Source organism: Sciurus carolinensis, chromosome 18 (genome assembly GCF_902686445.1).
Source record: "Sciurus carolinensis chromosome 18, mSciCar1.2, whole genome shotgun sequence".
NCBI lineage: Eukaryota > Metazoa > Chordata > Mammalia > Rodentia > Sciuridae > Sciurus > Sciurus carolinensis.
In genome coordinates, this window is record NC_062230.1 from 38,716,126 (window position 1) to 38,741,778 (window position 25,653).

The following is a 25,653-nucleotide window of genomic DNA, read 5'->3' on the forward strand; positions in this document are numbered from 1 at the left end:
GACCCGTCACGCCCCCTCTCATTTAAAAAGAGTTCTGGCTCTGTGTGTTTATTGAGTAGATAAGTTTTTGGATAACTGAGTGATGCACAGCCGACACCATCCTCTGGCAGTTAACCCTTTCCTCATTCATGGGAACGTGGCTGAGAGGCCTGCCACATATGCCTGTGAGCTGGGTGTAGATCTGGGAGGCTCCCCAAGATCCTTCAGAGGAGGCTATTTCCTCTGATGCGTGCTCAACATCTGTCCACAGGACCCAGGAGGGGAAGCTGAGTGAGCCCCTCTGTCCTCTTCATGTGACAGACCCATCGGGCCCTGTGGTTTCCGGCATCCTGTGGGTGGCCTGGTTCAGAGCCTTTGCTGCACCCGTGGCAGAGCTGCAGCCACTGGTTCTGCGCTCTGCCCGCCTGGAGGCTCACGGGGCTTCTTGGAAGGCCAAGGTTGCATCCTCTCAGCACCAGGCATGTCCCTGGGTGCTTGGAAAGACTGCTGGAGAGGAGGGAGCAGGGAGGCAGACAGGGTGTCATGAGACTCAGCCCCTCCCCTCGCCACGCTGGAGAACCTGGGGAGCCTCCACAAAGGCCCTGCCCCCCACAAGCCGCGGTGTGTGTCTGACTCACTGCGCCACAGCCGTCCTCGGCTTCTCCTGCTAGCTGAGGAGACGCAGTCCCCAAAGCCCCCACCTTGTCGCTGACTTCCCTCTGTCCACATGTTAAGTGGCTTGCTCCCTGTCAGTGGGGATGTTCTGCACCTTAGCTTTGTGTGAAGTTGTCTCAGGTTGCTCCTCTGGGCCACGCTCTTTCCTCCCGCGCCCTTCCCCACCAGGACCGACCACCGGCTGAGGCCTGCCTGCGGGGCCGAGAGTGATCTGTGCCATGAGCAGCCACATTCTACTGTTTCAGCGTGCAGGTGACAGCTTCACGGTCCCCTGAACTCATAGCCGAGTCAGAGGTACCTGTGGAGTGACAGAAAAGAGAGACAAGGGGGCTAGAAAAGAGGACTGGCCACAGGATGTGGGAGCAGAGAGTGGGAGGAGTCTAGCCCCAGAGCTCTGGCCCCCCAGCCACTGGTCTTCCTCACCCGCTCCTGAACTGTGGATGGCCTGTCTCCCTTTCTGGCTGGTGGAGGGGGCACATGGACAGCTTTGACACCGTGCCACTGTCTGCTGTGCCCGTTCTGCAGGGATGTTCAGTCCCGGAACCCGGCACCAGTGTCACTCCCTGCTCTTAGACTTGTGGGCTGATGACAGAGAGAGGTGAGCCCGAGGCAAACCTGGCTCACTGATGTGTCTAGACTGTTGGCTTTTGAAATCAGACAGGAAGGAAGGCTGAGGTGGAGCCTGGCGGTACAGGAAGAGGTGAAGAACCAGGGCTGCAGTGACAAGTGACTGCACGCACTAAGCGCCCCTGATGCCTTCTGACCAGGCTTCTTCCGCCTCGGACCGTTCCTAAGGACTCGAGGACTCAGTTTTGGCACAGGGGTATCCAGGGCCTCCCACCACTGCCTAGCTGTGGGAGCAGGGTGCAGCCCAGGGCCAAGGGGATGGAGCGCCCTGGCTCCCCATCCTGGCATCTCTGGAGCAGCAGCATGGCCCAGGAGGTAAGTAGCGTCCAGGCCACCTTGGTGAGGGCAGAGGAGGGAGGGGGAGCTGGCAGGAAGGACGGTAACTTTTTTTTCTTTTTTATGTACTGAGGACTGAACCCAGGGCAGGTCTACTATGGAGCTACACCCCAACCCTTTTTATTATTTACTTTGAGACAGGGTCTTGCTATGTTGCTGAGGCTGGCCTCAAACTTGTAATTCTCCTGTCTCAGCATCCCAAGTTACTGGGTTTATAGTCATGGCTACCATGCTTGGCTAGAATGGTGACTTTAAGGCCTGAGTCACTCTGGGCATAGAGGAGACTCCAGTTAACTGTCCTCTGAGTGCTAGGAGCTGCTGAGGCCAAACTGGCTTCAAAGTGTGAAATAAAGAAACCTGCACAGGGACAGGCCCCAGGGGAGAAAGCCCCGTCTCCACAGGTACCAATGATGAGTGGGAAAAGCAGGAGGCGTCCTGCAGGACAGGCAGGCTGCATTGCTGGAAGCAGTAGCTGGGGCAGCAGTGCTGTCCCTCCTCCCCCATCGGCTGGACCCTAAGCAGCCCACCTGCTCTCTGTGCTTCACCTGTAAGTGGAGGCAACACCACCAGCACGTGCCCAAAGTCATGAGGTCAAGGGAGGAGGTACAGGTGGCTCATAAATGCCTGCTCGTCTGTGTGCAGCCCCTGGGCCCTTCCCAGTGCACCGCTGGCTTCCCAGAGGCGGAACCATCGAAGGCCTTCTTGGAACAGTGCTGCCAAGCTGGGTTGGGTGGATGCTGGCCATGCTGAGGGTACTGACCGACAGACCCACCCCATTGGACAGGTTCCTGGTTCTGGGTCTCTTCCTGGAGACATGTGCTTCCCTGAGCCTGGAGCTCAGTCTTGAGCATCCCAGGCTGCAGGTGGGGCACCCCTCTCCTGTCCAGGGGTTCTGGGCTCTCGGGACCAGGCCTGCCCTCGCCCTGGCATCCCAGGGTCAGTACAGGAGGGTCTATCTTGAGGACAGGTGCTACTTCTTCCTTCCTTTGCGAAGGCTGAACGCAGTGGTCAGGCAGCTGGCCACAGTGCTAGGACCATCTTGAGAAGGCGAAAGTACTACATTTCCGGGCCTGGGGCGGGGGGCGAAGGAGAGGAGTTGGAAGAGAGGAGAACATAGGTGCTGTGGCCGGAGATACAGGCCAACTAGGCAGAGGTCACTAACGGAGGCTACCCAGTCCTCAAGTTGCAGGTGGGCAGATCAGGGGCGGCCATTCAGGAAGGGCCTGGCAGGCTCAGTAGTACTGAGCCCCCGGAGTGAAGTATAAGACAAAACTGATGGAGAGAAGGAGCCAGCGGACCATGTCTTCTCAGGGGTGAGGTAAGCCCGGGTGCTGCGCCTGAGCCGGGGTTTGAGCCACGCCGACCCCATGGAGGCCTTAGATCCACCCTCGCCACTCAAAGCTGGGGAGACAGGCCACGGAGACATCTGCAAAGCTCCCAAGGAAATGGAGTGACCACCCCCTTGTCCCTCTAGCCTTGCCCTATCCAACAACTCAGATCCTGCAAGACCACCTGAAGCCCATATGCCCCGTCTTCCCCTCTGTCAACTGGGCTTGCAGGGGCCCCTGCCACTTCCCTGGAAGCCATTTACTCTGGGAACTACTGTGATGGCACCTGTGGTCTCCTGACCTTGCTGGCTCAGAGGTCTGTGGAAGGCTCCAGCCCACAGGAGTAGCGTTGAGGGCCCTCAGGGCCAGCAAGTAGAGGCAGACAGGTGGCTGCCTTGGGGTGGGCTGGGGTGAGATGAAGGGTGACAGGGCCCCCTGCACCTCCTCATTTGTCCAAATTATTATTATTATTATTTTGGTACTAAGTTGCCCAGGCTGGCCTCCAACTTGTGAACCTCCTGCCTCAGCCTCCTGAGTAGCAGGGATTACAGGCCTGTGCCACCACATCCAGCAATGGTCTTAATTTTAATGATTTAATTCCAATTTAGTTTCCAGCTTTTTTTTTTTTTTTTTTTTTGGCGGTGCTGGGGATCGAACCCAGGGCCTTGTGCTTGCAAGGCAAGCTCTCTACAAACTGAGCTATCTCCCCAGCCCAGTTTCCAGCTTTCTTTCTCTCTCTTTTTTTTTTTTTCAACACTAAAGATCAAAGCCAGGGTCTTGTGCATGCTGAACTATGCTCCCAGTCCAATTTCCTTTTTTTTCCATGGGTCAAAGTTGTTCATGTTTCCTTTTTACCTAGCCCAAGTTCATAAAGATATTCTCCTACATTTTTATCCTTCACATTATGTCTATAGTCCAGATCAAATTAATTTTTATATATGGCTTCAGGTAGGGAGTCAAGGTACATTTTGCCCATGTGGGCATCTCACTGGCTGGCACAATTTACTGCAAAGAACATCCTTTCTCATCGAATTGCTGTGTGCACTATTGTCAGTCAGGTGACGGTGGGATGTGGGTCTCCTTCTGGGCCCTGGGTGCTATTGCCCTGGTCTGTCTACCTTGTGCCAGTACCCCACTGCTCCACAGTAAATCTTGACACTGTCTACTGGGAGTCCTTGGCTTTGTTTTATTTTCTCAAAATCATTTTGGAAGCAGTGGTGCACTCCTGTGATCCCAGTGTCTTGGAGGCTGAGGCACAGGATCACAAGTTTGAAGCTAGCCTGGGTAACTAAGTCTCAAATTAAAAAATAAAAGGGCTGGGGTGCAGCTCAGTGGTAGATCCGCCCCACCTGGGTTCCTAGGTTCGATGGGTTCTCAGGTTCGATGCCCAGGACCAAAAGGAAAAAAAAATGATTTGGAAACTCTGGGGCACTTCGCATTTCCGCCTGTGTTTTGGCATCAGCTTGTCAATTTCCAGCCCGTGTCCCCACAAAAGCCTGCTGGGATTTTGATTGGGATACCCCTGAATCTCTAGGCCAATTTAGAGAGAATTGACATCTTAATAATATTGAGTCTTCTTAACCATGAGCCTAAGGAGGCCAGTGCCTCCTTAGGGTATTTTAAAGTTTCCTTCAGAAATGTTTAATAATTTTTCAGTATACAGGTTTTGCAAATTTTTTGCTAAATTTTTTCATAGGCATTTGATTTTTATGGTATTTATTGAGGTACTAGGGACTGAACTCAGGAGTGTACTACCACTGAACTGTACCCCCAGCCCTTTTTATTTTTTATTTTATGACAGATTCTTGCTAAGTTACTGAGTCTGGCCTTGAACTTTTTTTTTTTTTTCTTTTTTTTTTTTTTTTGGGTGCTGGGGATCGAACTCAGGGCCTTGTGCTTGCGAGGCAAGCACTCTACCAGCTGAGCTATCTCCCCAGTCCTGGCCTTGAACTTTTGATCCTCCTGCCTCAGTCTCCCAAGTCACTAGAATTACAGGGGTGCACCACCATGCCAGTTATTTAAATGTTTTTTAGTGAACATTATTACATTTATAATTCTGTAAGCAATATGTTTAAATTGGAGAGGGGAAGTAATGCTAGTAAAAGTTGAGCACTTAAAATTCACAAAGTAAGAAACAATTCCTTAATCCACTATCATATACTTGCAGCTTTTTTTTCTACAGCTTTTTCCTACAGCAAGGCTGTCTAAGTATCAGATATCTACTTGTCAGCTCATGGATCAGCAGGGAGGTCTGACCTACACCTGTCACGTTGCTCCTGCCAGGGGCTCCCCCACACTTAGCATAAAGCCAAACCTGGTGATGGTTACCAGGTCTCAGCTCCCCTTTGATCTTGTCTCCTCACCTGAGGGTGGGGCCACTTCTTCACTCACTATGCCCCAGGACCTCTGGCCTTGGCCTCCTCCTCTAGCACAGGATACTTGCTGTTTTCTACCTGAAATGCTCTTTGCATTGATGACTCCCTGCCCTTTTCTGCTCTTCCGTAGCTTTATCAAAGAGGCCTTCCCTGCACACTGTGTGCGGAGACCCCAACACCCAGCCCTCCAGCCCGTTCCCATTCCTGTGTTCCATCTCAGCTCTGGTCACCACCAGGAGCCCTGGCTGATGTACTCATCCTCCTCTTGGGCTCTGCACCCCAGCACTGCTCTTCTGTTGTCCCCACCCCTACCCTGCCCCACATTCACAGGATAGGACTTATCACTAGCTTCACACCCCAGTGCCTAGACACACAAGAGGCCCTTAATAATTTTTTTCTCATCGAATGAATGAATAGAAATAAATCAATGATGATATCAATATATATAAAAAGCTGTTTGCTAATTTAACAGATATTCCTGATTTTCAAAATATTTTTTAGGTGTTGATGGACCTGTATTTTATTCATTCATTTATATGTGGTGCTGAGAATCAAACCCAGTGCCTCACACAGGCTAGGTGAGCACTCCACCACTGAGCCACAACCCCAGCCCCAATATTCCTAATTTGTAAAGGATGTGTGAACCTATCACAGTGGTGCAGATAATATAGCATGGCACTGGGGTCAATGAGGTCTTGATTGCCACCCCAGCTCAACCACTTCCCAGTCACGTATCCTTAGACAAGTCACCTGACCTCTGAGTCTCAGTGCCCTCGTCTATAAAGTGGAAGAAGTAATGGTAATGAGATATCTCAAGAAGTGAACTAAGTAGCATAAACAGTGCTCAGCAGAATGTCTGTGACCCATAGACTTCAATATACAGCACAGAGCATTATTTGAGTGGTAACAGGAAAACAAGGATCTTCCTCAATGGGAGAAGAAAATTAACTAGAAATCTGTCATAAAAATCTGCCACACTCGGGCTGGGGATATGGCTCAGTTGGTAGAGTGCCTGCCTCGCAAGCACAAGGCCCTGGGTTCTAATCCCCAGCACCGCAAAAAAAAAAAAAAAAAAAAAAAAAATCTGCCACACTCAACAGTCTGGGCCAGAGCCACAGTGGCTATGGCCAGCACTGGCCAGGGAAGGGGGCCAGGCGATGGAGTCAAACCATTCAAAACAAGAGTGACAGTTTAGAAATAAATATATAAAAACATTCTTGTAAAAGGAATTTGAAAGCTCAAAGAAAATTGACAAATGAGAACCAATGTTAATACATGGATCAACTATGAGATAAAATGCAAAATCAATCTTCTTTTATACCAAGAATATTCGTAACTACAACAAACTAAAAATGTGTAGATGTAAATGATAAATTCTTATTTGGCAAGATCTAGGTAAGAAAACCACCAAGTCTCACCCAAAGGGCTAAAGAGAACCTCCGACCACCACGGAATCTGCACGCTGTCACTTCTATCAGAGCCCCACCTGCATGCCCCCACTGCATTTGATGATTAGAAGAGCAAGAATAAGGGGAGTCAATGAGGTCTTGAAGCATAATGAGGGTGGTCTCGCCCTGTCTGGTTCCAATGTTTCGGCGGTGACAACTCCTACATCATTTTGAATAATGAAGCATCAATAAGCCGTGATCTCTGCTGACCTCACATCATGTTTTCTCTCCTAGAACCATAGATGACGGTGGCTGGTCCCCACCTCCTGAGTCCCTGGGGCCCTGCTGGAGGGACTGCTGTGGCCCCTGTGCCAGGTGAGGAGGGACAGAGGTGGAGGTAGCCTTGGGGTCCTCACCTGGGCTGCAGGAGGACTGCCGGCGGGGCAAAGGGTACTGGAGAGTGGGTCTCAGCACGGCTTTGCTTCCTGGTGTCTCTACTGAGGGCTGGGAGCCCCCCACTCCCAGGAAGGCTTAGGAAAGCCGTCAAGCACCTGAGCCTCTGGGTCGCCACAGACTCCCCAACCTCCATGCCCTGCACCCCGCAGGGGGCCACTTGCTATGACCAGGAATCTACACCTGTGACCACCCAGAGCCTGATCTAGTGTGGCTCCCTCTTGGTATTGGACATTCTGAGTCTGGACACATGCAAAATGACACATATCCATGATAAAGTGTCACACAGAGTAGTATTACTGCCAGGGCTCCTCCCACATCACCACACTTCTGTGGTTTCCAGTATGCCGACTACTTGGAATCATATAGTCTGTGTCCTTCCGAGGCAGGCCACTTCCATTCCTCCCTCCTTTCCAGCAAAACTGCTCATAACCTCATCGTTTCCAGGTCACAAATGAGGACACCAAGGTGGAGAGAGGTGACGCAGCCTGCCCAGGGTCACCCAGCTGGTAAGCAGCAGATTCAGGGTCTGCCCACTTGACCCCTATACCCATATTTTTCTCACTGTCCAGGAACAAACAGCCCTTCCAGCTCCTTCCTAGAGGCCAGGCCAGTGGACCTCCACTGGGGAAAGTGAAAGTGGTTCCTGCCCCATGCCTGGGGCTGGTCACCTGTTCCAGGACACCAAACGGGTGCAGCAGGCAGCAGGCAGCAGGTCTGGGCCCTGTCTCCACAGGTCCTGGATGCAATCCTGGACTCCATGAGGAAGCAGGAGGTACGGACAGGCGGGGCGGCCAGCCAGGCCTACGGCACCAGCTCCCCAGCTGAGCAGGTGAAAGCCCTTGTGGACCTGCTGGCCTGGAAGGGCAGTCAGGGTGGTCAGACCCCACAGGTTCCTGACAGGCTGCCAGACTCCCCACTGAGCCACCACAGCAATGGTAAGCCCCAGATGGGAGGCTGGTGTTGGAGGGGTACACCAGGTTCTTTCCCTGGCCTTGGCCCTTACTCACCTTGCCCTCTGACCTGTGCCCTACAGACTCAAGGATCCGGAGGTACCGTGAGGCCCTGCTGAGAAGGATGGAGGTGGTCCAGAACTGAGCAGGCCCCTCACACCGGCTGGCCAGCCTCCTGCTGTGGAGGGCCTGACAGACCTGCAGCTGACAGAGCATGACTTCACACAAGTGGAGGCACACGCGGGGGCCGGCGCCCTGCTCGGCCCAATTGGGCTGGACAGGCTCTTCCTGCCTCTGTCCCGGGTATCCATCCCACCCCGAATTCTCCATCACTGTCGGGGTGGCTGGCATGGGGAAGACCACCCTGGTGAGGCACTTTGTCCGCCCTCTGGGCCCAGGGGCAGCTGGGCAAGAACTTTTTGCTGGTACTGCCCTTGACCTTCCGGGATCTCAATGTCCATGAGAAGCTATCTGCAGACAGACTCCTCTGTTCTGTCTTTCCAAACATTGGGGAGGCTGGTCTGGATGTGGCAGCCCCAGGAAGAGTCCTCCTGGTCCTGGACGGCTTGGACGAGTGTAAAACACCTCTGGACTTCTCCAACACTGTGGCCTGTACAGACCCCAAGAAGGAGATCCAGGTGGACCATCTGATCACCAACATTGTCCGAGGCAACCTCTTTCCAGAAGTTTCTGTTTGGATTACCTCCCGTCCCAGTGTGGCTGGCCAGATCCCAGGGGGCCTGGTGGACCGGATGACTGAGCTCCGAGGCTTCACTGAGGAGGAGATCAAGGTGTGTCTGGAGCGGATGTTCCCTGAGGAGCAGACTCTTCTGGACCAGGTCTTGAGCCGGGTGCAGGCTGACAGGGCGCTGTACCTGATGTGCACCGTCCCAGCCTTCTGCAGCCTCACAGGGGTGGCGCTGGGCCACTCGTATCGCAGCAGGCCTACACTCCAGGATGCAGAGCTGTGGCCTCCACGGACCCTGTGTGAGCTCTACTCTTGGTACTTTAGAATGGCCCTCGTCAGGGAAGGGCAGGAAAAGGGCAAGGTGAGCCCTCGGCTCGAGCAGGTAGCCCACAGTGGTCGCAAGATGGTGGGGACGCTGGGCCGGCTGGCCTTCCATGGGCTGGTCAAGAGGAAGTACGTGTTTTATGAGCAAGACATGAAGGCATTTGGTGTGGACCTCACTCTGCTGCAGAGCGCCCTGTGTAGCTGCTTTCTGCAGCGGGAGGAGACGCTGGCTTCCTCAGTGGCCTACTGCTTCACCCACCTGTCACTGCAGGAGTTTGTGGCAGCTGCGTATTACTACAGTGCCTCCAGGAGAGCCATCTTTGACCTCTTTACTGAGAGCGGCATGTCCTGGCCCAGGCTGGGCTTCCTTACACATTTCAGGAGTGCAGCCCAGCGGGCCATGCAGGCTGAGGACGGGAGACTAGACGTGTTCCTGCGCTTCCTCTCTGGCCTCTTGTCTCCAAGGGTTAATGCCCTGCTGGCTGGCTCCCTGCTGGGCCAGGGCGAGCACCAGGGCTGCAGGGCCCAGGTGGCTGAGCTCCTGCAGGGCTGCCTGCAGCCTGACACTGCAGTCTGTGCCCGTGCCATCAACGTCCTGCACTGCCTGAATGAGCTGCAGCATACGGAGCTGGCCTGCAGCGTGGAGGAGGCCATGGAGAGTGGGGCCCTTGCCAGGCTGACCAGCCCTTCACACCGTGCTGCCTTGGCCTATCTCCTGCAGGTGTCTGACACCTGCAGTCATGAGGCCAACCTGTCCCTGTGCCTCAGCCAGAGTGTCCTCCAGAGCCTACTGCCCCAGCTGCTCTACTGCCGGAGCCTCAGGTGGGCATGGGGTGTGGGCAGAGGAAAGAGCAGGACTTGGAATGGTTCCTCATTCCACCATGTCCCCTGGGTTAGTTCTGGGCCTGCCATAGCCAAGTTCCAAAACTCAGTGGTTTAATACCACAGAAATTCATTTTCTCACAGTCCTGGAGGCCAGAAGTCTGAAATCAAGGCATTGACAGGTCCGTGTGCCTTCTGAAACCTGTAGGGAGGACCCTTCTTGCCTCTCCAGCTCCTGGCATCTGCTGGCAATCCTAGGTGCTCTTTGGCTTGTAGCCCACCCTCTTCCAAACTCGACCTCCGTTGTCAAGTCACCATCTTCTGTGTGTCTCTGTCTTCACATGGTTCTGCCTTTCCTGTAAGGACACCACGACTGTAGATTACCGTCCCTAGTCCAGCAGGACTTCCTCTTAACTATTACACCTACAATGTCCCTATTTCCATATAAGACCTTGTTCTTATGGCGCTGGGGGTTAGTACATTGACAAATGCTTTTTTGGGGAGCACAATAAAACCTTTTAATGAATACCTCTGAGCCATCCAGTGCTGACAGAAGCCACACCCACTGACTCTACCCTCAGCTCATGGTCTGTTCTCTGCTCTGGACCTCAGCAAGTGGGGAGGAAATGGTGTAGGATGAGGTCCTGAGGGCAACTTGCTTACGCATCCTCAGAAGTAGAAGGGTTAGGGCCAGCCCGTGGCACACGCCTGTAATTCCAACAGCTCGGGTGGCTGAGGCAGGGGAATTATGAGTTCAAAGCCAGACTCAGCAACTTAGTGAGGCCCTAAGCAACCCAGCAAGACCCTGTCTCTAAATGAAATATAAGATGTAGCTCAGTGGTTAAGCACCCTTGGGTTCAATCCCAGTTACAAAAAAAAAAAAGTAGAAGAGATAGCAGACTGTGTCCCTTACAGGCACCTGTGCATGGGTTATTGGGACAATAGCCCCTGGAAGATACCCCTGGGTAGGAATCACAGGGCTCGCAGGTACTGGGCCCTAGGGCTCCCCCTGTAGGTGAGGTCCTAGAAATGCGTTGAGGTAGATCTGAGCTGCAGCAGATGTGCTGCGTGGGATGGGGGGCCGCACCGAACCATTCACTCCCCTGCTGTTGCTACTCCCCGTCAGGCTGGACACCAACCAGTTCCGGGACCCCGTGATGGAGTTGCTAGGCAGCGTGCTGAGTGGGAAGGACTGTCGCATTCAGAAGATCAGGTAACACTGACCTGGGAAACCCCACCTGCTCTGGACCTCAGCAAGTGGGGAGGAAATGGTGTAGGATGAGGTCCTGAGGGCAACTTGCTTACGCATCCTCAGAAGTAGAAGGGTTAGGGCCAGCCCGAGTCATGAGTCATGATGGCCACCCCAGCCTGAGTCATGGGGTGTGGGATTCCCTTCCCACTGGCCTTTCTGCTCCACTGGCCAGTGGCTCAGGATGCATTCTGCTTGCTTTCACCCATTCTAGAAAGAGGCTCAGGCATCTCATATTTAAGAAGAGAGAAACGTCCTGGCAGGGTTCGGACACTGTTGTGGACACAGGAGTGCTTCTGAGCACCGTGTGTGCTGCCAGGGCTCCTGACACAATGTTTGCTCTCAAGCTGTATTCTGGGCACAGGATTGGCATATTTAATTAAAATTCAAAAAGTTTTAATTTTAATTTAATTAAAATTTAGTGCAGCTGGGCATGATGACTCCTGTCTATAATTCCATCTACACGGGAGACTGGAGGCCAGGCGCCTCAGTGACTTAGCCAGATCCTGTCTCAAAATGGAAAATTAAAAAGAGCTGGGGATGTAGCTCAGTGGTAGAGCACCTCCCTGGATTCAACCTCCAGTTCAAAAAAAAAAAAAAAAAAAGGCAGAAGCTAGATACATTTATACTATGGCCACATGTTCTCTTTCCCCTCTTCTCTACAGTTGGTCCTCAATGCCACCTCCCTGTTTCCAATGTCCAAGGTAATCTGTAAAAACAACAACAACAAAAAAAAAAAACAACTGCTTGTGAAATATTAATTATAAAACATTATGTAGCCCCTAGTTGTCTAGAATTTGAGAACATTTATATAGGAGGAGGCCTGGATGGATGTTCTTTGACTTTTTTTTTTTTTTTTTTTTTTTAAGCAATAGAATCCTTTAAAAAGTGACATATCAGGCAGAAACCCAATGAGTAACCAGACAAAAGGGGAGCTTCAGGATTGAAAGAAAGGATGTGGGGGGCCCAGAGCCTGGCCCACTTGGTTCCCCCTCATCCTCCTTTGGCCCCTAAAGCTTTCCCCAGAGTCAGGTGGGGCCCTAGAGCATAGCTGGGAACGTGCCTGGGGACTGTGGTTGAACACTGCACCCCACGTGCTGAAGGCCTACAGAAGTGTAAAGGAGGCTCAACTGGGGCTGGGGAGATAGCTCAGTTGGTAGAGTGCTTGCCTCACAAGCACAAGGCCCTGGGTTCAATCCCCAGTGCCACAAAAAAAAAAAAAAAGTCTCAACTGCACCATCCCTGAATGTGGATATGAGAAGCTACAGTACATCAATCTGCCTGCATATTGCTGGAATCATCCTTTAAGATACATACTGGGTTTTTGTTGTTTTTGCTTTTCTTGTTTTTGTTTTTTTTTTTTAAACTTTAAAGTTAGCTTCGTGGTGACTACCATTTGCTGTTTTGTAGTAAAGGAAAACTAGGATTCATGGAGTGCTGGATCTAGTTTGCACCAGTTGAGAGAACTGTTAGATTTTCAGAAATTTTGCAAGCTGGGGTACTTGAAATTGGCCATGGTGGATTAAATCACACCATGGAAACTGACAAATGCTACGCATCAGGGTAGTATGTGTGCGTGCATGTGTGTGTGCGCGCGCGTGCATGCACTGCTTTCTTCCTGAGGGCCACTTTACCATCATACTGCTGCCTGGGAGCCATATAGCAGACTTCTGTAATTGCCCTAACTCTTGGCTCTCATTTGGGTAGAAGCTATTGTGCTATATTCTAGCCAAACTTCTCCCTAAGACTCTTTGCAGGGTCCTCTCTGGCCCTACTTGCCCAGGCTCAGGGGCCTTCTTGTGGTCAACTTTCTGCTGCAGGGGTCAGTCACCTGGTTTCTGCCTGTGTTCAGGCTCTGTTGGTTCAGATACTTGAGGCTAATCACAGGCATTGCATTGAAGAGGTGGTGAGAGTCCTGCACCTGAATAACCACTCCTATCTTTCCTTGGACAGCCTGGCTGAGAACCAGATCAGTAACAAAGGGGCCAAAGCTCTGGCCAGATCCCTCCTGGTCAACAGAAGTCTGACGGCTCTGGAGTAAGTAGGACACCTGAGGCCACTGGAACAAGGAGAGTTTTATGCCATCTCCCTCCTGTGAAGTGACTGGGTCTGATCTGTCCCTGATGCCCCAGATTCAACCCTGGCAGAATCTGGGCAGGGCACCCTGTCCCATTTGGAGCAGGTTTCACATTCCTGCAGCCCACATGTCCTCCTGGATAGCTGGAAGGACAGCTGCGCTAGCAAAGTCACAGCTCCTCAGCTGTTGAGCCACGCTCGACAGCAGCCCTGAACTCAGATCATGGTTCTCATCTCCATACTGTGCCTGAGCCCATTGGGCTGCCAGGTCCTGCTTTCTTTTCTCCATTATGTCGGGCTATCTTGAGACACTCCCTCCTTATTCACCTATTAAGGATCTCTGCCCTGGTTCCACCAGATGTGAAATGCTAACCCTGATACATTCCCTTCATGGATCCCAGATCTGAAGATCTGTGTACTTTCTGTCCCTCCTCCCTTCCCTGGAAGTCATTTTTCTCTCTTGCTCTGTTAGCCTCCGCAGTAATACCATTGGACCACAGGGGGCCAAGGCGCTGGCTGAAGCTCTGAAGATTAACCGCACTCTGACCTCTCTGAGGTACGTATCATGTCTCCTGCTCTCAGCCTCCAGGAGAAGGCCTGGAAAACCCTTGCTTTAGGAGGCATCTACTAAGTGGGAGACAATTCCAAAATGGTGGGCTTGGGACACCAGCTTCCACCCCACTGGGTACCAGAGAACTTGTGTATCCTAAGCAAACTTCAAGTTCCAGCTCTTGCGTCCTCTTTGTGCCTCTGTAACTCCCACAGTCATGGTGTTTGACTTCTCCTATAAGCTGCCTTGTTGAAGGGACAACATTTGGTGTGGTTTGCTGTACTTTTTAGAAGCCCATGGTTGTGTCCATTCTTAGTTGAGAGGGTACCACTGTTCTGTTTTGTTTTTCCACTTATTACAAATGAGGTGAAACTTGCATAACACCATTTTGAAGTGTCCGGGTTACTGGCATTGGTACACTCACAATGCTGTGCAACCATTGCCTCCGACTAGTTCTGAAATGTTCTCATCACCACAAAGAACCCTCGTACCCATTAGCTGTCACCATCCATTCTCCCCTCTCCCCAGCCCCTCTCGTAAATGACCAATCCTTCCTGTCTGGATTCACCCATTCTGGACATTTCATATGAATGTAATCAATGGTGCCAGGTCCTCTCTTCTCTCCCGTTTGGCGCCTTTGTCTTTTCCTGCAAGGTGGAATGAATGGGGTGAGCCCCAAGCTTCTGACCCATCTGGATGGCCCCTACAATAGTAGCATGCATCAGAGCTTCATTCCATTTTATGGATAACATTCTGTAGTATGGAGAGGCCACAACTGGTTTATCCATTCATCCATCAATAAGTATTTGTGCTGTTTCCAACTTTTGGCCATCATCAAAATAATGCTGCTATGAATATTTGTGTACAAGTATTCAAGGGCCTGTTTTCAATTCTTTTGGGTATGTACCTAGAAATGGAGTTGCTGGGTCACCTGCTAACTGTTTAACCTTCTGAGGAGCTGCTAGACCATCCTTCATAGAGACTGGGCCATTTACATCCCCCAACAGCAGTGTGAGGGCTCCAATTTCTCATCATTCCTGCCAGTAATTGGGTACTGTCACTTTCAGATGCAATGATCTTGTTATTGTTTGATCCAGACAGCATGGGCATCTTGCTCCCACTTGGTAGGCAAGCGCTTAGAGAAGTCCTTAGGAAGGACTGACTGTAGTGGGCAGTCAGGAGGGTACATGATGGTCTCTTCTCACTGAGGTCAGCTGCTGCCCTCTCAGCAGGCACCCTGTGGAGGTGCCTCCACTGTGGTGGGAGTTCAGGTCACACCAAGCATTCTCTTGGGCTCCATCAGTGATAGGCTCCTCCTTGCCTCCACAGCCTCCAAAGCAACATGATCAAGGACGATGGTGCTAGGTCCATGGCTGAGGCCTTGGCCTCCAACCAGACCCTCTCCCTGCTGCAGTGAGTGGAAATGCCTACCCTCTCTTCTCCCCCTACCTCCCCGCTCTCATTTGTTCTCTCTCCTTTTCCTGCAAGGAGGAATGGATGGGGCAAGGCTGAAGCTTTCTGACCCCTCTGGATGGCCCCTGGAAAACTCGATGCTGTTTTCCCAAAGAATAGATGTGGGGAAATTATTGGAAATAAGACCTCTTGTCCGACCAGAAAATCCTCTCCACAAACAGGAAAGAATACAACAGTTTTGTATTGAATAAGCATTACACGACTGCAGTGCACACTGTAGGCAATCTGCTGTAGCTCTTTCCGGCAGTCCCGCAGACTTGAGAATGCACCCATCCTGTGCATTCTCAAGGTAAATGATAACTTGTAAGAGGACGAGACATCTTTTTTTTTTTTGGAGTAGGGATTGAACCCAGGGTTTCATGCATGCTAAGCAAGTGCTCTTTTTATTTTGAGGCAGAGTCTTGCCAAGTTGCTGAGGTTTGCCCGAATTTGCAATTCTGGCCTGTCTCCTGAGCAGCTTGATGACAACCATTTGTCACACATAACTCATCCTTCATTCACCAGATAATTGGGAATGACCATCTATTTCTCGATTGCTTTTATCTAAGGGAAAAATAAAATATCTCCTATCTTTATGACAAGTGGGTATTCACAACTTGGAGCCAGGTGCCTGGGCTAATTCCAACAGAAGCAGGAAGACAGGGACAATCCCTTGCTGGATGTTTACTTGTACAGGGATCCTGAGAAAGGCATTCCTGGGCTGTGAAGTGGGCAGGAGGTTGATCGAGCACTTAAAGAGACTTACGTATTTCTCAATGGGACAGAGAAGACTTGCAACCTCAAGTGTCCTCTAAGAAAGTGGGGGCCGTCTCTTTCCTTTTTGGAAGTTTACATTTTTTTAGGCTAGTATCCAGTCTCACACAGGAGGCCCTGTCCTGTTGATTGTCCTGTCCCTCTCCCCAGGGAGGTTTCTCAAGGTGGCAGGCAGGCTGCTGGTGGTCTAGATAGAAGACTGATAGGTGAGGGGCCAGCAGGTCTTGTGTATGTAAGTCTCCCCACTCAGGAGGTTGCTGGCACTATCAGCAGCCACTGGTCTCTGCTTTCTGGCACCTTGCAATGGAGGCACCAGCTGCCCTTGTTCCTTATTCTCCCACATAAAATCATCACCAAACCCTCTGAGATCCCTTCCCATGGCTGTATAAATGGAGGATCCCACTTTTCTCTATCTCTTGCCCTAAACCCAGACTGTCCTTGGCCTGACCATGGCTGTGGCCAGCTTTGCTGATAGACCACTCTTGTTTCCCACAGCCTGCAGAAGAATAGCATCGGGCCCTCAGGAGCCCAGCGGATGGCAGAGGCCTTGAGGCACAATAGGAGTCTGAAGGAGCTCATGTGAGAAACACAGAAGGGCCAACCCAAGGCCAGCCCATCCTAAATATTTGTGGGCACACGGATGAATAGACAGACGGGAAGATGGATGGATGGGTGGATGGATGGATGGATAGATGGATAAGTTGATGGATGGGTGTGGATGGGTTGATGGTGAATAGATGGATGGATGGATGGATGGATGGATGGATGGATGGACTGATAGATGCAGGACAGTTGGCTTTTGATGCCAAAGCACTGTGGCAGAAGAATGGAGATCCAGATATCCAGGATGGGGTGAATTCACACCTTTTCAGATTCATGCTTACTGCCTTCCAAGCTGGCACATTTCTTGGCAAACTTCACATTAAAGTACCACAAATACCTCTCACTAAGGGTTGATAGTGACCTCCTGCCCTTGCCAGGGAGTCAAGGAGGACATTGCTACCTTGATCTCTCAGGGATAGGGGATCACTTACAAGGACTACAGATTGACAGGACCCAGGCAGAGCAAATTGCCCTGGGTACCCTTAAGATGAAGAGGCTACCTTCCCTGAAGGCTTCCCTGGGCCCTGACCCCCAGGCCTGGCCCTGTACAGCTGCTGCAGGAGGCTGGCTCACCCATTCTGTCTCTTGCAGGTTCTCCAGTAACAGCATTGGTGATGGAGGTGCCACGGCCCTAGCCGAGGCCCTGAAGGTGAACCAGGGCCTGGAGAGCCTGGAGTGAGTCTGTCTGAACACCCTCCAGGGGTGAATCATTCCTGGGCTCTCCATCTAGCAGATGGCAGGCTGGTAGTGCTGGAAGAGGGCTGCCAGTCAGCACCACTTCCCCACCAGAACCCTGCTAATTCCAGCCCTGAGTGCACTTTGCTCTCAGTCTGTCCCTCTGCCCACCCTTGCCCACCAGTTCCATGTCTCTGGACAGTAGGGATGAGATTACCTCTAGTTTTGAGAACAAGTTCCCAGTGCTCTTGATGAGCGCGCAGGCAAGGAGGGAGCTGGCTGCCACAGCCTTGACTAGGTAGGAGTGCTGGGTGAGTGCTAAACCTACCTGCCCTGAACTGGCAGGGGGCTAGAAGGTGGAGCAATGGGAGGAAAGAGGGATGAGAAGAGCAATCTCCAGGCCTCCCCAACTCCCTGTTGAATCCAGTGCCTGTGGCCCCAGGCTAGACAGGGCAGCTCTCTCAGGGTCCTGGGACAGCCATGATGCCACATTCTGTCTGCAGCCTGCAGAGCAACTCCATCAGTGATGCGGGAGTGGCCATGCTGATGGGGGCCCTTGGTGTCAACCAGACCCTCCTCAGCCTCAAGTAAGTCCTGGACTCCCTCCCACCCAGGGCATCCGTTTGACCAGAGGCTGTGCAGGAACCCTGGGACTTGGAAAGAAGAGCTGGTGCTGGGAAGCCTATTATGGGAAACCTGTGGCCAGGGCAGGCTTGGTTCTAGACCTGGGTACCCTGCCGCTCGCCCCACTTAAGGGCAGGGGATAGTTGTAGCCCTATCGCCCGCTCGGCTTCTCCCTTCCCATGTGCAAACCCTTTGGGTGCCAGCATGCTCACCTTCCTCTGACCCTTTACACCTCTAAGGTCCTGTCATCCTATCCTCTTCCTCCTGGATGTTCTTGTATGGTTGTTAGTCCTGAGTGGGGGCATCTGGCTGGCAGTCCTTGGAGCCCTGGTTTGCTAGAACTGGCTCCTTCATATCTCAGCCAAGATCACTTGGGAGGCCCAGGATCCACCTGAAGTTTCTTGGGCTTCAGAAAACCCTAAACACCTGGGTGAATCTGCCACCAGAGGCCTTACCTACCTGGTTGGAAGCTAGGGGTCTTCTCTTTCTTTCTCAGCCTTCGAGAAAACTCCATTAGTCCTGAGGGAGCCCAGGCCTTGGCTCATGCTCTCTGCATCAACGGCACTTTGAAGCACCTAGAGTATGTGATGGGATCAGGGAGGGTGTGGGGAACAGGGTAGAGACAGCCTCCTTGGGATTATTTATGCCACAGCCCCCTTGCCTACCCAGAGCTCAGAGCTGGTGGGCACCATCATAATGGGTGAGGTGCTTGGCACCTTCACCATTTTTACAAAGCTGGAGAAGGACCTGGATGGGGAGGAGATAGCACTGGTGTCTGGTGGCAACCTTCACATGAATCCCCCCCATTGTGGTATAAATGACACAATTGAGGAAGGGGGACACTCTGTTGGCCTCCACTGGCATAAGAGAGAGGACTCAAGAGTTGATGTGGGGCCATGACATTGGGAAGCAAGCCCCTGGGGCAGCTACACCACATTCTGCCATGTGACCTGTCACCGCACCCACTGATCTGCGCCTGGGACCTGCCCCTGGGTTGTTGTCAGGATTTGGTATGACACTCCTGGGCACATGCCTGCCCCAGGACACCGAAGTTCTCACAGATGTGAGCCCAATAACTAACATCAGCACAGACTTGGGTGGTCCTCAGGAAGAGGGGGAGTGGGTGGAACTCCCTAGTAACTGGGGACAGGCAGCTTCAGGACAGGTTCCCATTCACTTGTTTCTTCCCTTTTCTTCCCAGCCTGACAGCCAACCTCCTCCATGATCAGGGTGCCCAGGCCATTGCAGTGGCAGTGGGAAGAAACCACGCCCTCACGTCCCTTCAGTGAGTCTGTGCCCCACCCCAACCCCCCATGCTCCTTCTGCAGAGCTGCACAACTACACCCCAAGAGCCACAGACACAGTCTGGCTTTGGGATGCCCTCATCCAGGTCTCAAGGGCCTTTCCAGGCTGACCTTCTTCAAGTAGTCTGTTCAGATTCCTGAAGCTGATCCTCAGACAACAGAACCGTGGTGGGGGATGGGCGCCATGCTTTACACAGGGACTGTCTGGACAAAATTTAAGCTTGTCCCTGTAGTTACACTAATAGAGTATATGCTAACCCTTTGGGGACCAAGCTTGAGGGGAGCATCAGGTATCTTCCTGCCATGTCCTACAGGGACTCATCCTGCATCAGACCCTCTAGAAACTTCCAGATTCTCCTTGGCTCTGCCCCTGGCCCACATGTTCATGTGTCTGTCTGCCTAGCCTGCAGTGGAACTTCATCCAGGCCAGTGCTGCCAGGGCCCTGGGACAAGCACTTCTGCTCAACAACAGCCTGACCAGCTTAGAGTAAGTGTGGCAGGGGCTGAGGGGAGGTGGGGTAAGCAGGGAGGTCTGAAACTCAGAGCCTCCAGGCACATGGCTGGGTTGGACGGATGACCCTTGGTGGTACACAGCCATCTCTGCCATAAAAAGGACTGAAGTACTGACACATGGTAGGACACGATGAACCTGGAAATGCACAATAAGCCAAGGTGTGCTGGGGAAGCTCAGTGGTAGTGTGCTCATCCCGCTCCAGGCCCTGGGTCCAGTCCCAAGTGCACATACACAAGATCAATCTTGGAACATCTCTCATTCCAAGATGAAACATATCCATCGGCACACACCATTTCCCCCTCCCCCATCCCTCAAAGATGAATCTATTTGACCCTATGGATCTGCCTATTCTAGACATTTCATCATTTCACATAAATCCAGTCACACATGTGATCTTTTGTGACCTTTTTTATTGGGGTGGGGTAGTTGGGGATTGAACCCCAGGGCCTGGAGCATGCCAAGCACACTCTTACCACTGAGCTTCCCTCCGTATTTCCAGGTTCACCTCTGTTGCACCACATCAGTACTTTGTTCCTTTTTATGGTGGAATATATTTCATCGTGTGGACACACATTTTATTTATCCATTTGTCATTTGGAGGACATTTGGTTGTCATGCTGCTGCTGTGAGCATCTGCATAGAATTTTCTGTGTGGACATGCTTCATTTTTCTGGGGTATAGACCAGGGAGCAGAACTGCTGGGTCAACCAGTAACTTGATGCTTAACCTTTTGAGCCCCATCTGCTTCTGCCCTGACCACTTCTCCCTACGCCTTCAGGCTACTCCCTCTCTGGCTGGTCCTCCTCATTCTATTCTTCTATTCCACTCTCGGACACTGAGGCTCCTCAGGGTTCTGGCCCAGGCCATTGTAGTGACACTATTTTCCTGTGAGTTCACCTCCTCTCCCAGGGCTCCACTGCCTTCAGAATCCCAATGACTTCCAAATCAACATTCCAGCTCTCCCAAGCACCGTGGAATTCACACCCACTTGGCCTGTCCCCTCTGTCCCACAGGTACAGCAGGTTGCCGCATTCTCTCTCAAGTTTGGCTCCTGGGACAAACTCCTGTGGAGCTAGAGCACATTGCTCCTGCCTCCAAGTCCCGTCAATTCTTCCTTTTGGTGTCCTTCTCACTCTGCCCGTTTCCCCCGAATGCCAGCATCCAGGCCACATCCCTACTCACCTGCCTCCCGGGCAGCCTCCACATCTAGGCCATCCCCTCATTGCTGGACAGTTTCCCCATCCTGGGTGAGATCCTTAAATGGCTGCCTAGTGCCTGCAGAGTGAAGTATTACCCTCAGCATGGCTTGGGAGGCCTGTAAAGATCTACTTCCTACACACTCCCAGTTTGTTTCTCATCACTCCAGGAACTCGGCTCAATTTCTGTGGGTTCCTCAGATGTGCCAGGCCCTCCCTGCCCCTTATTACCTGTGTGTTGGTTCAGATCTGTTTCTGGGCACCACACTGGGATAGGAGACTCCACAGGTCTTCCCTGCAACTGTGCTTGGCCTAACTGCTCATTTAATTGCAAATTCCGACCTGAGTTCCAACAGGGAAGAACTGTCTGCTGCCTTGCACACACCTGGCACACAGGGCATGCTCAAATATGACTGCAGACTGATCTCTTTACATGCCATATCCTCTGGACCTAAGCTCAGTTATTTTATTGTGCCAGCACCTGATATCTTCCTTGAATTTTGAAGAGGGGTGGTTATAAAACCCTAATCAGCAAGAATGGTCTGGGGATTGAGTTTTGCGTTAGTTTCTGGTTTGGTTTTGGAAAGCATTCCTCTTTAAGTCCCAAACCCTTGTTAATAGCAATTCCCATGTGTTCTTTGCTTGACTCTGATGGTTTGTTCATGGCTGGTGTGTGGTATGCATTGAATCTGGAAGGCCCAAACACAGCAGGTCCTTGCTAGAGTGCTGACATGTGTCCCTGTGCCTAATGAGGTCACTCTACATTCAGCTTACAGGAGAATGCCATTGGGGATGAAGGAGCTTCTGCAGTGGCCAGTGCACTAAAGGCAAACACAGTCCTCACTGCTCTCTAGTAAGTACCTGCAGTGACAGGCCAGGCCCTTCACCATCCTCCCATGCTGCCCACGATCTTTACCAGTCAATGAAGGTGTTTGATTTTTGCCAATATTGGTAACTGGGAAATCAAACATCTAGAAGCATGAATTACCATGTGTCCTCCTCCAGTGCACACGGGGGACTGTTGTGCTTTCTGTACCCCTGTGTTCACACCTATCTCAGGCATCAGAGTGTAGGCAGGAGATGCAGTGTTCTGTGGATGGGTCACAGACTGCTCTTAAAGGGGTGGATATGGAGGGAGGCCTCACCTGCCTGCACTTATTGCACCTCCCTTCACAGCCTCCAGGCAGCCTCCATTGGTGCACCAGGGGCCCAGGCGCTGGGGGAAGCCCTGGCTGTGAACAGAACACTGGAGATTCTTGAGTGAGTATTCCAGTCTCCAGCAAATGTTTTGCTCAAAGAAACCAAGCTATAGACTCATAGTGGATACCAGTGGATGTGGAAAGTCACAGATTATCTTCATTTCAGATCATCTGTGCCCCAGTGTCTCAATTCCCACTCCCTGCCTTTTTTCTGGAGTCACTAGTTTGTCCTGCTCTTTGAGTTGGCCTGGCTCAGGCTAAGCATGTCTTGAGGCCCTTTTTAGGTCTCCGTGGTAGTCAGTGGCCATGGATCCTGGTCTCTGAGAAGGGCCAACCCCTGGTGTTAAGGGCTAAGCACAGTGAGGCTCTCAGGTATGTCCAGGTCATCCCTGCTCTTATGGTTCCCTGTGAGGCAAAGTGCACTGGTCACTTGCTGGATGGAGTGCTGCCTTGCCCATCTCATCCCAGCCTTTCTTGGGAATGGAAAGGGAGAACTAGGGATCCAACAAAGCACCCAGGGCTGGGCTAGCCTCACATCTCTCTTGTGTGTCCTGCTCCCTAGAGCCCAGCCCAGTTCTAGTGCCCAAAAGTGAGGAAGGTGCAGCCCTTACCTCCAGTGACTGCTAAAGGCCAAGTAACCCCACATCCATCTGGAGAGGTGTCATCCTTCTTAGCCTGTCCCTGTTTTTGCTGATAGTTTAAGAGGAAACACCATTGGGGTGGCAGGAGCCAAGGCCCTGGCCAGTGCACTGAAGATTAACTCCAGTCTCCGACGGCTCAAGTGAGTGGTTGTCAAGCTGCATGTGTCCTGGAGCAGCACACTTCTGTGCTGGATCTTCCCCACAGGCTGAAATGGTCCTGATTTCCTCTAGTTGCTCCTTCTGGATATAAATGTTTCAAACTCCTCTGATTATTAAAATCCACTTCCTTTGCTGGTGGCTTTATTCATTCTGCTTAAGTCAGAAGTCACTTAAAATCTGGACTTACAGTGTTGGGTAGGGCAACCTGGCTAACTGACACCAGTCCCAAGGGTCAAATGCCACCTTGCAGCTGTGGCACCTGCAACCAAGTCAAACCCAGAACTGCTTGTCCCCCCTGCTCCTGACAAGGTATTGCCTCCTCAGGCATTTCTCTGGTCCTGATGGCTCACTGTGGTATCTCCACCTTTTCTCTGCCTAGTCTTCAAGAGAACTCCTTGGGGATGGATGGGGCCATATGCATTGCCACTGCTCTGTCTGGGAACCATGGGCTGCAGCACATCAAGTGAGTAGGTTCAGTGGCACTGGTCGTTTCCACTCTTGCTCCACCTTCAGAACTGCTCCCTGGTCAGGCCCTGTTGTTAGCCCAATTCTGGGAGCCAGCACCTGGGCATCCCAGCAGCTCCAAAGGGGAAGGCGCTATGAGGAGGAGCCAGTTAGAGACTGTCTGTGGGAGGGACTGTGGAAACATAAAGGTTCCTCAGTGACCCACTGCTCTACTCAAGGGAACAGGTGGGTGCTAAGCCCTGTCCTAACCCTTCTCTTCTAGTCTCCAGGGAAATCAAGTTGGGGACTCTGGTGCCAGGATGATCTCAGAAGCTATCAAGACCAAAGCTCCCTCATGCACTGTGGAAATGTAAGCAAAGCCAGTTACTGATGGAGAGGATGAAGAGAGACTCTGGAGGATGGAAGCTTTTGAACTGCAAGAGCGATCTCTGGGCACCACCTTGCAATCTGGGAATGCTACTGATCCAGTACAAGAGCTGGTCTCCTGCTCAGAGGAAGAAAAGGTGCTACAAAGGAGGTCACAGGCACCTCTCTTGGCCCAGGGCAAATCCTGACCGTGGAGGATGGAAACTCTGCAATAGCAGGGAGAAGGGAAGGGGTTGCTACCAAGGGACTTGAGGACAAAGGTCTCAAAGTTCAGCAATGTAGGACGCTGGTTCCACCTTATTTATGTCCAGAGTATTAATAAGTCCCAACTTTAAACAAATTTAGCTGGGCGCAGTAGTATAAGCTTGTAATCCCAGCTACTTGGGAGGCTAAGGAAGGAGGATTGCAAGTTTGAGGCCAGCCTGGGCAAGTCGGCAAGACCCTGTCTCACAATAAAATTTAAAACGGGATGAGGAGGTAGCTTGGTGGTAGAGTACTTGCCTAGCATGTGTGAAGCCCTGGGTTTAATCTCTAGTACTAAAACCTCCCCCCCCCCCAAATTTATTACTGCCCTTGTCCCTTCGTCTAATGAAAATCATTCTTTTCTCTGAAATGCGATACCATCTTCAAGTCCATGAAGGACATCAGTTTGGCAGGGGTGACAGTGGGGACCTTTCTTCCTTTTCTTTTTGGTAGCAGGAATTAAACTCAGGGGCACTCAGCCCCTGCCCACATCCCCAGCCCTATTTTGTATTTTATTTACAGACAAGGTCTCACTGAGTTGCTTAGCAACCTGTGAGGCCGATTTTGAACTCACGATTCTCCTGCCTCAGCCTCCCGAGCTGCTGATATTACAGGTGTGCACCACTGTGCCCTGCCTGCTTCCTTTTCTTAAGAAGGAAAAGTTTTTGGGTGATCCTTATAGACATATGGAAAAATTACAAGAAATTTGTGAAGATAAATGAAGGGTTTAATTCTAAGATTTTGGAGATGGAGACAAGAATCTCCAAGGGTACTGCCAGTTTTTATTCCCTCTAAGATCTCTTGGACTAGGATGGCCACATTATCTGAAGCCTGGCACATTGGTTAGTCAACGTTGGTACCTTGATGTTGTTTTCCTGTGTTAGGCTTCCAAAATCTCTCCTGTGGGTATGGCTTCCCTACAGATTTAAGTAAGCTGAGCTTCCATGTGGCAAAATTCCATAGCTGTCTGAGTTGAAAGGGGAAAATCCAAACAAACACCATAGCTCTCAACTAAACAACCAAGAAAAATGCTTATGAAGACTATGAAATGATTATCACTTAAAAGCCTGAGAAGGTATCACTGCTATTCAAAACATTTCTTTAAAAATAGGTATCCAGTCAGGCACTGTGGCACATGCATGTAATCTCAGCAGTTTGGGAGGCTGAGGCAGGAGGATTGCAAGTTCAAAATCAGCCTCAGCAACTTAGCCAAGCAATTTAGTGAGACCTTTTCTCAAAAAAAAAAAAAAAAAAAAAAAAAAAAAAAAAAAAAGGGGGCTGGGGATTGGGGATGTGGTTCAGCAGTTAAGTGCCCCTGGGTCTAATCCCTGGTACCAAAAAAAATGTCCCTGTTTACAAAGGAGAAGAGGTGCCTTAGGAACTTGAAATCTGACATATGCTACCTTAACATCATAATCAAGGGACAAACAGACAGCATGTACCCTGATGCACTGCCTTCAGGACACGGCAGCCAAAAAAAAGTTCATCTGAACCTGATTATGAAGGAATGAAGGCAAAAATCCAAATTGAGGGACATTCTGCAAAAGCAGCCTGACCTCTTAAAAAAAAATGTCACTGTCATGGTAAACACAAAAGGCTGGAGACTGTTTTAAAC

The 25,653-nt window shown here is 51.3% G+C and overlaps 1 protein-coding gene across 1 annotated transcript; it reads left to right on the forward strand.

Annotated features, from left to right (window-relative positions):
* The first annotated feature begins 1,268 nt into the window (after positions 1–1,268).
* Positions 1,269–24,554, forward strand: Nlrc3 (NLR family CARD domain containing 3). The gene is given in 23 exon segments (XM_047532801.1): positions 1,269–1,596; positions 7,003–7,083; positions 7,609–7,670; positions 7,898–8,099; positions 8,198–8,290; positions 8,293–8,438; positions 8,440–8,499; positions 8,501–9,948; positions 11,075–11,161; positions 13,151–13,234; positions 13,746–13,829; positions 15,153–15,236; positions 16,545–16,628; positions 17,244–17,327; positions 17,831–17,914; positions 18,448–18,531; positions 19,153–19,236; positions 19,659–19,742; positions 21,735–21,818; positions 22,142–22,225; positions 22,862–22,945; positions 23,344–23,427; positions 23,692–24,554. Coding segments are annotated over 20 exon segments (3,195 nt in total). The 5' UTR covers positions 1,269–1,596; positions 7,003–7,083; positions 7,609–7,670; positions 7,898–7,921; the 3' UTR covers positions 23,783–24,554.
* Positions 24,555–25,653: the final 1,099 nt, after the last annotated feature.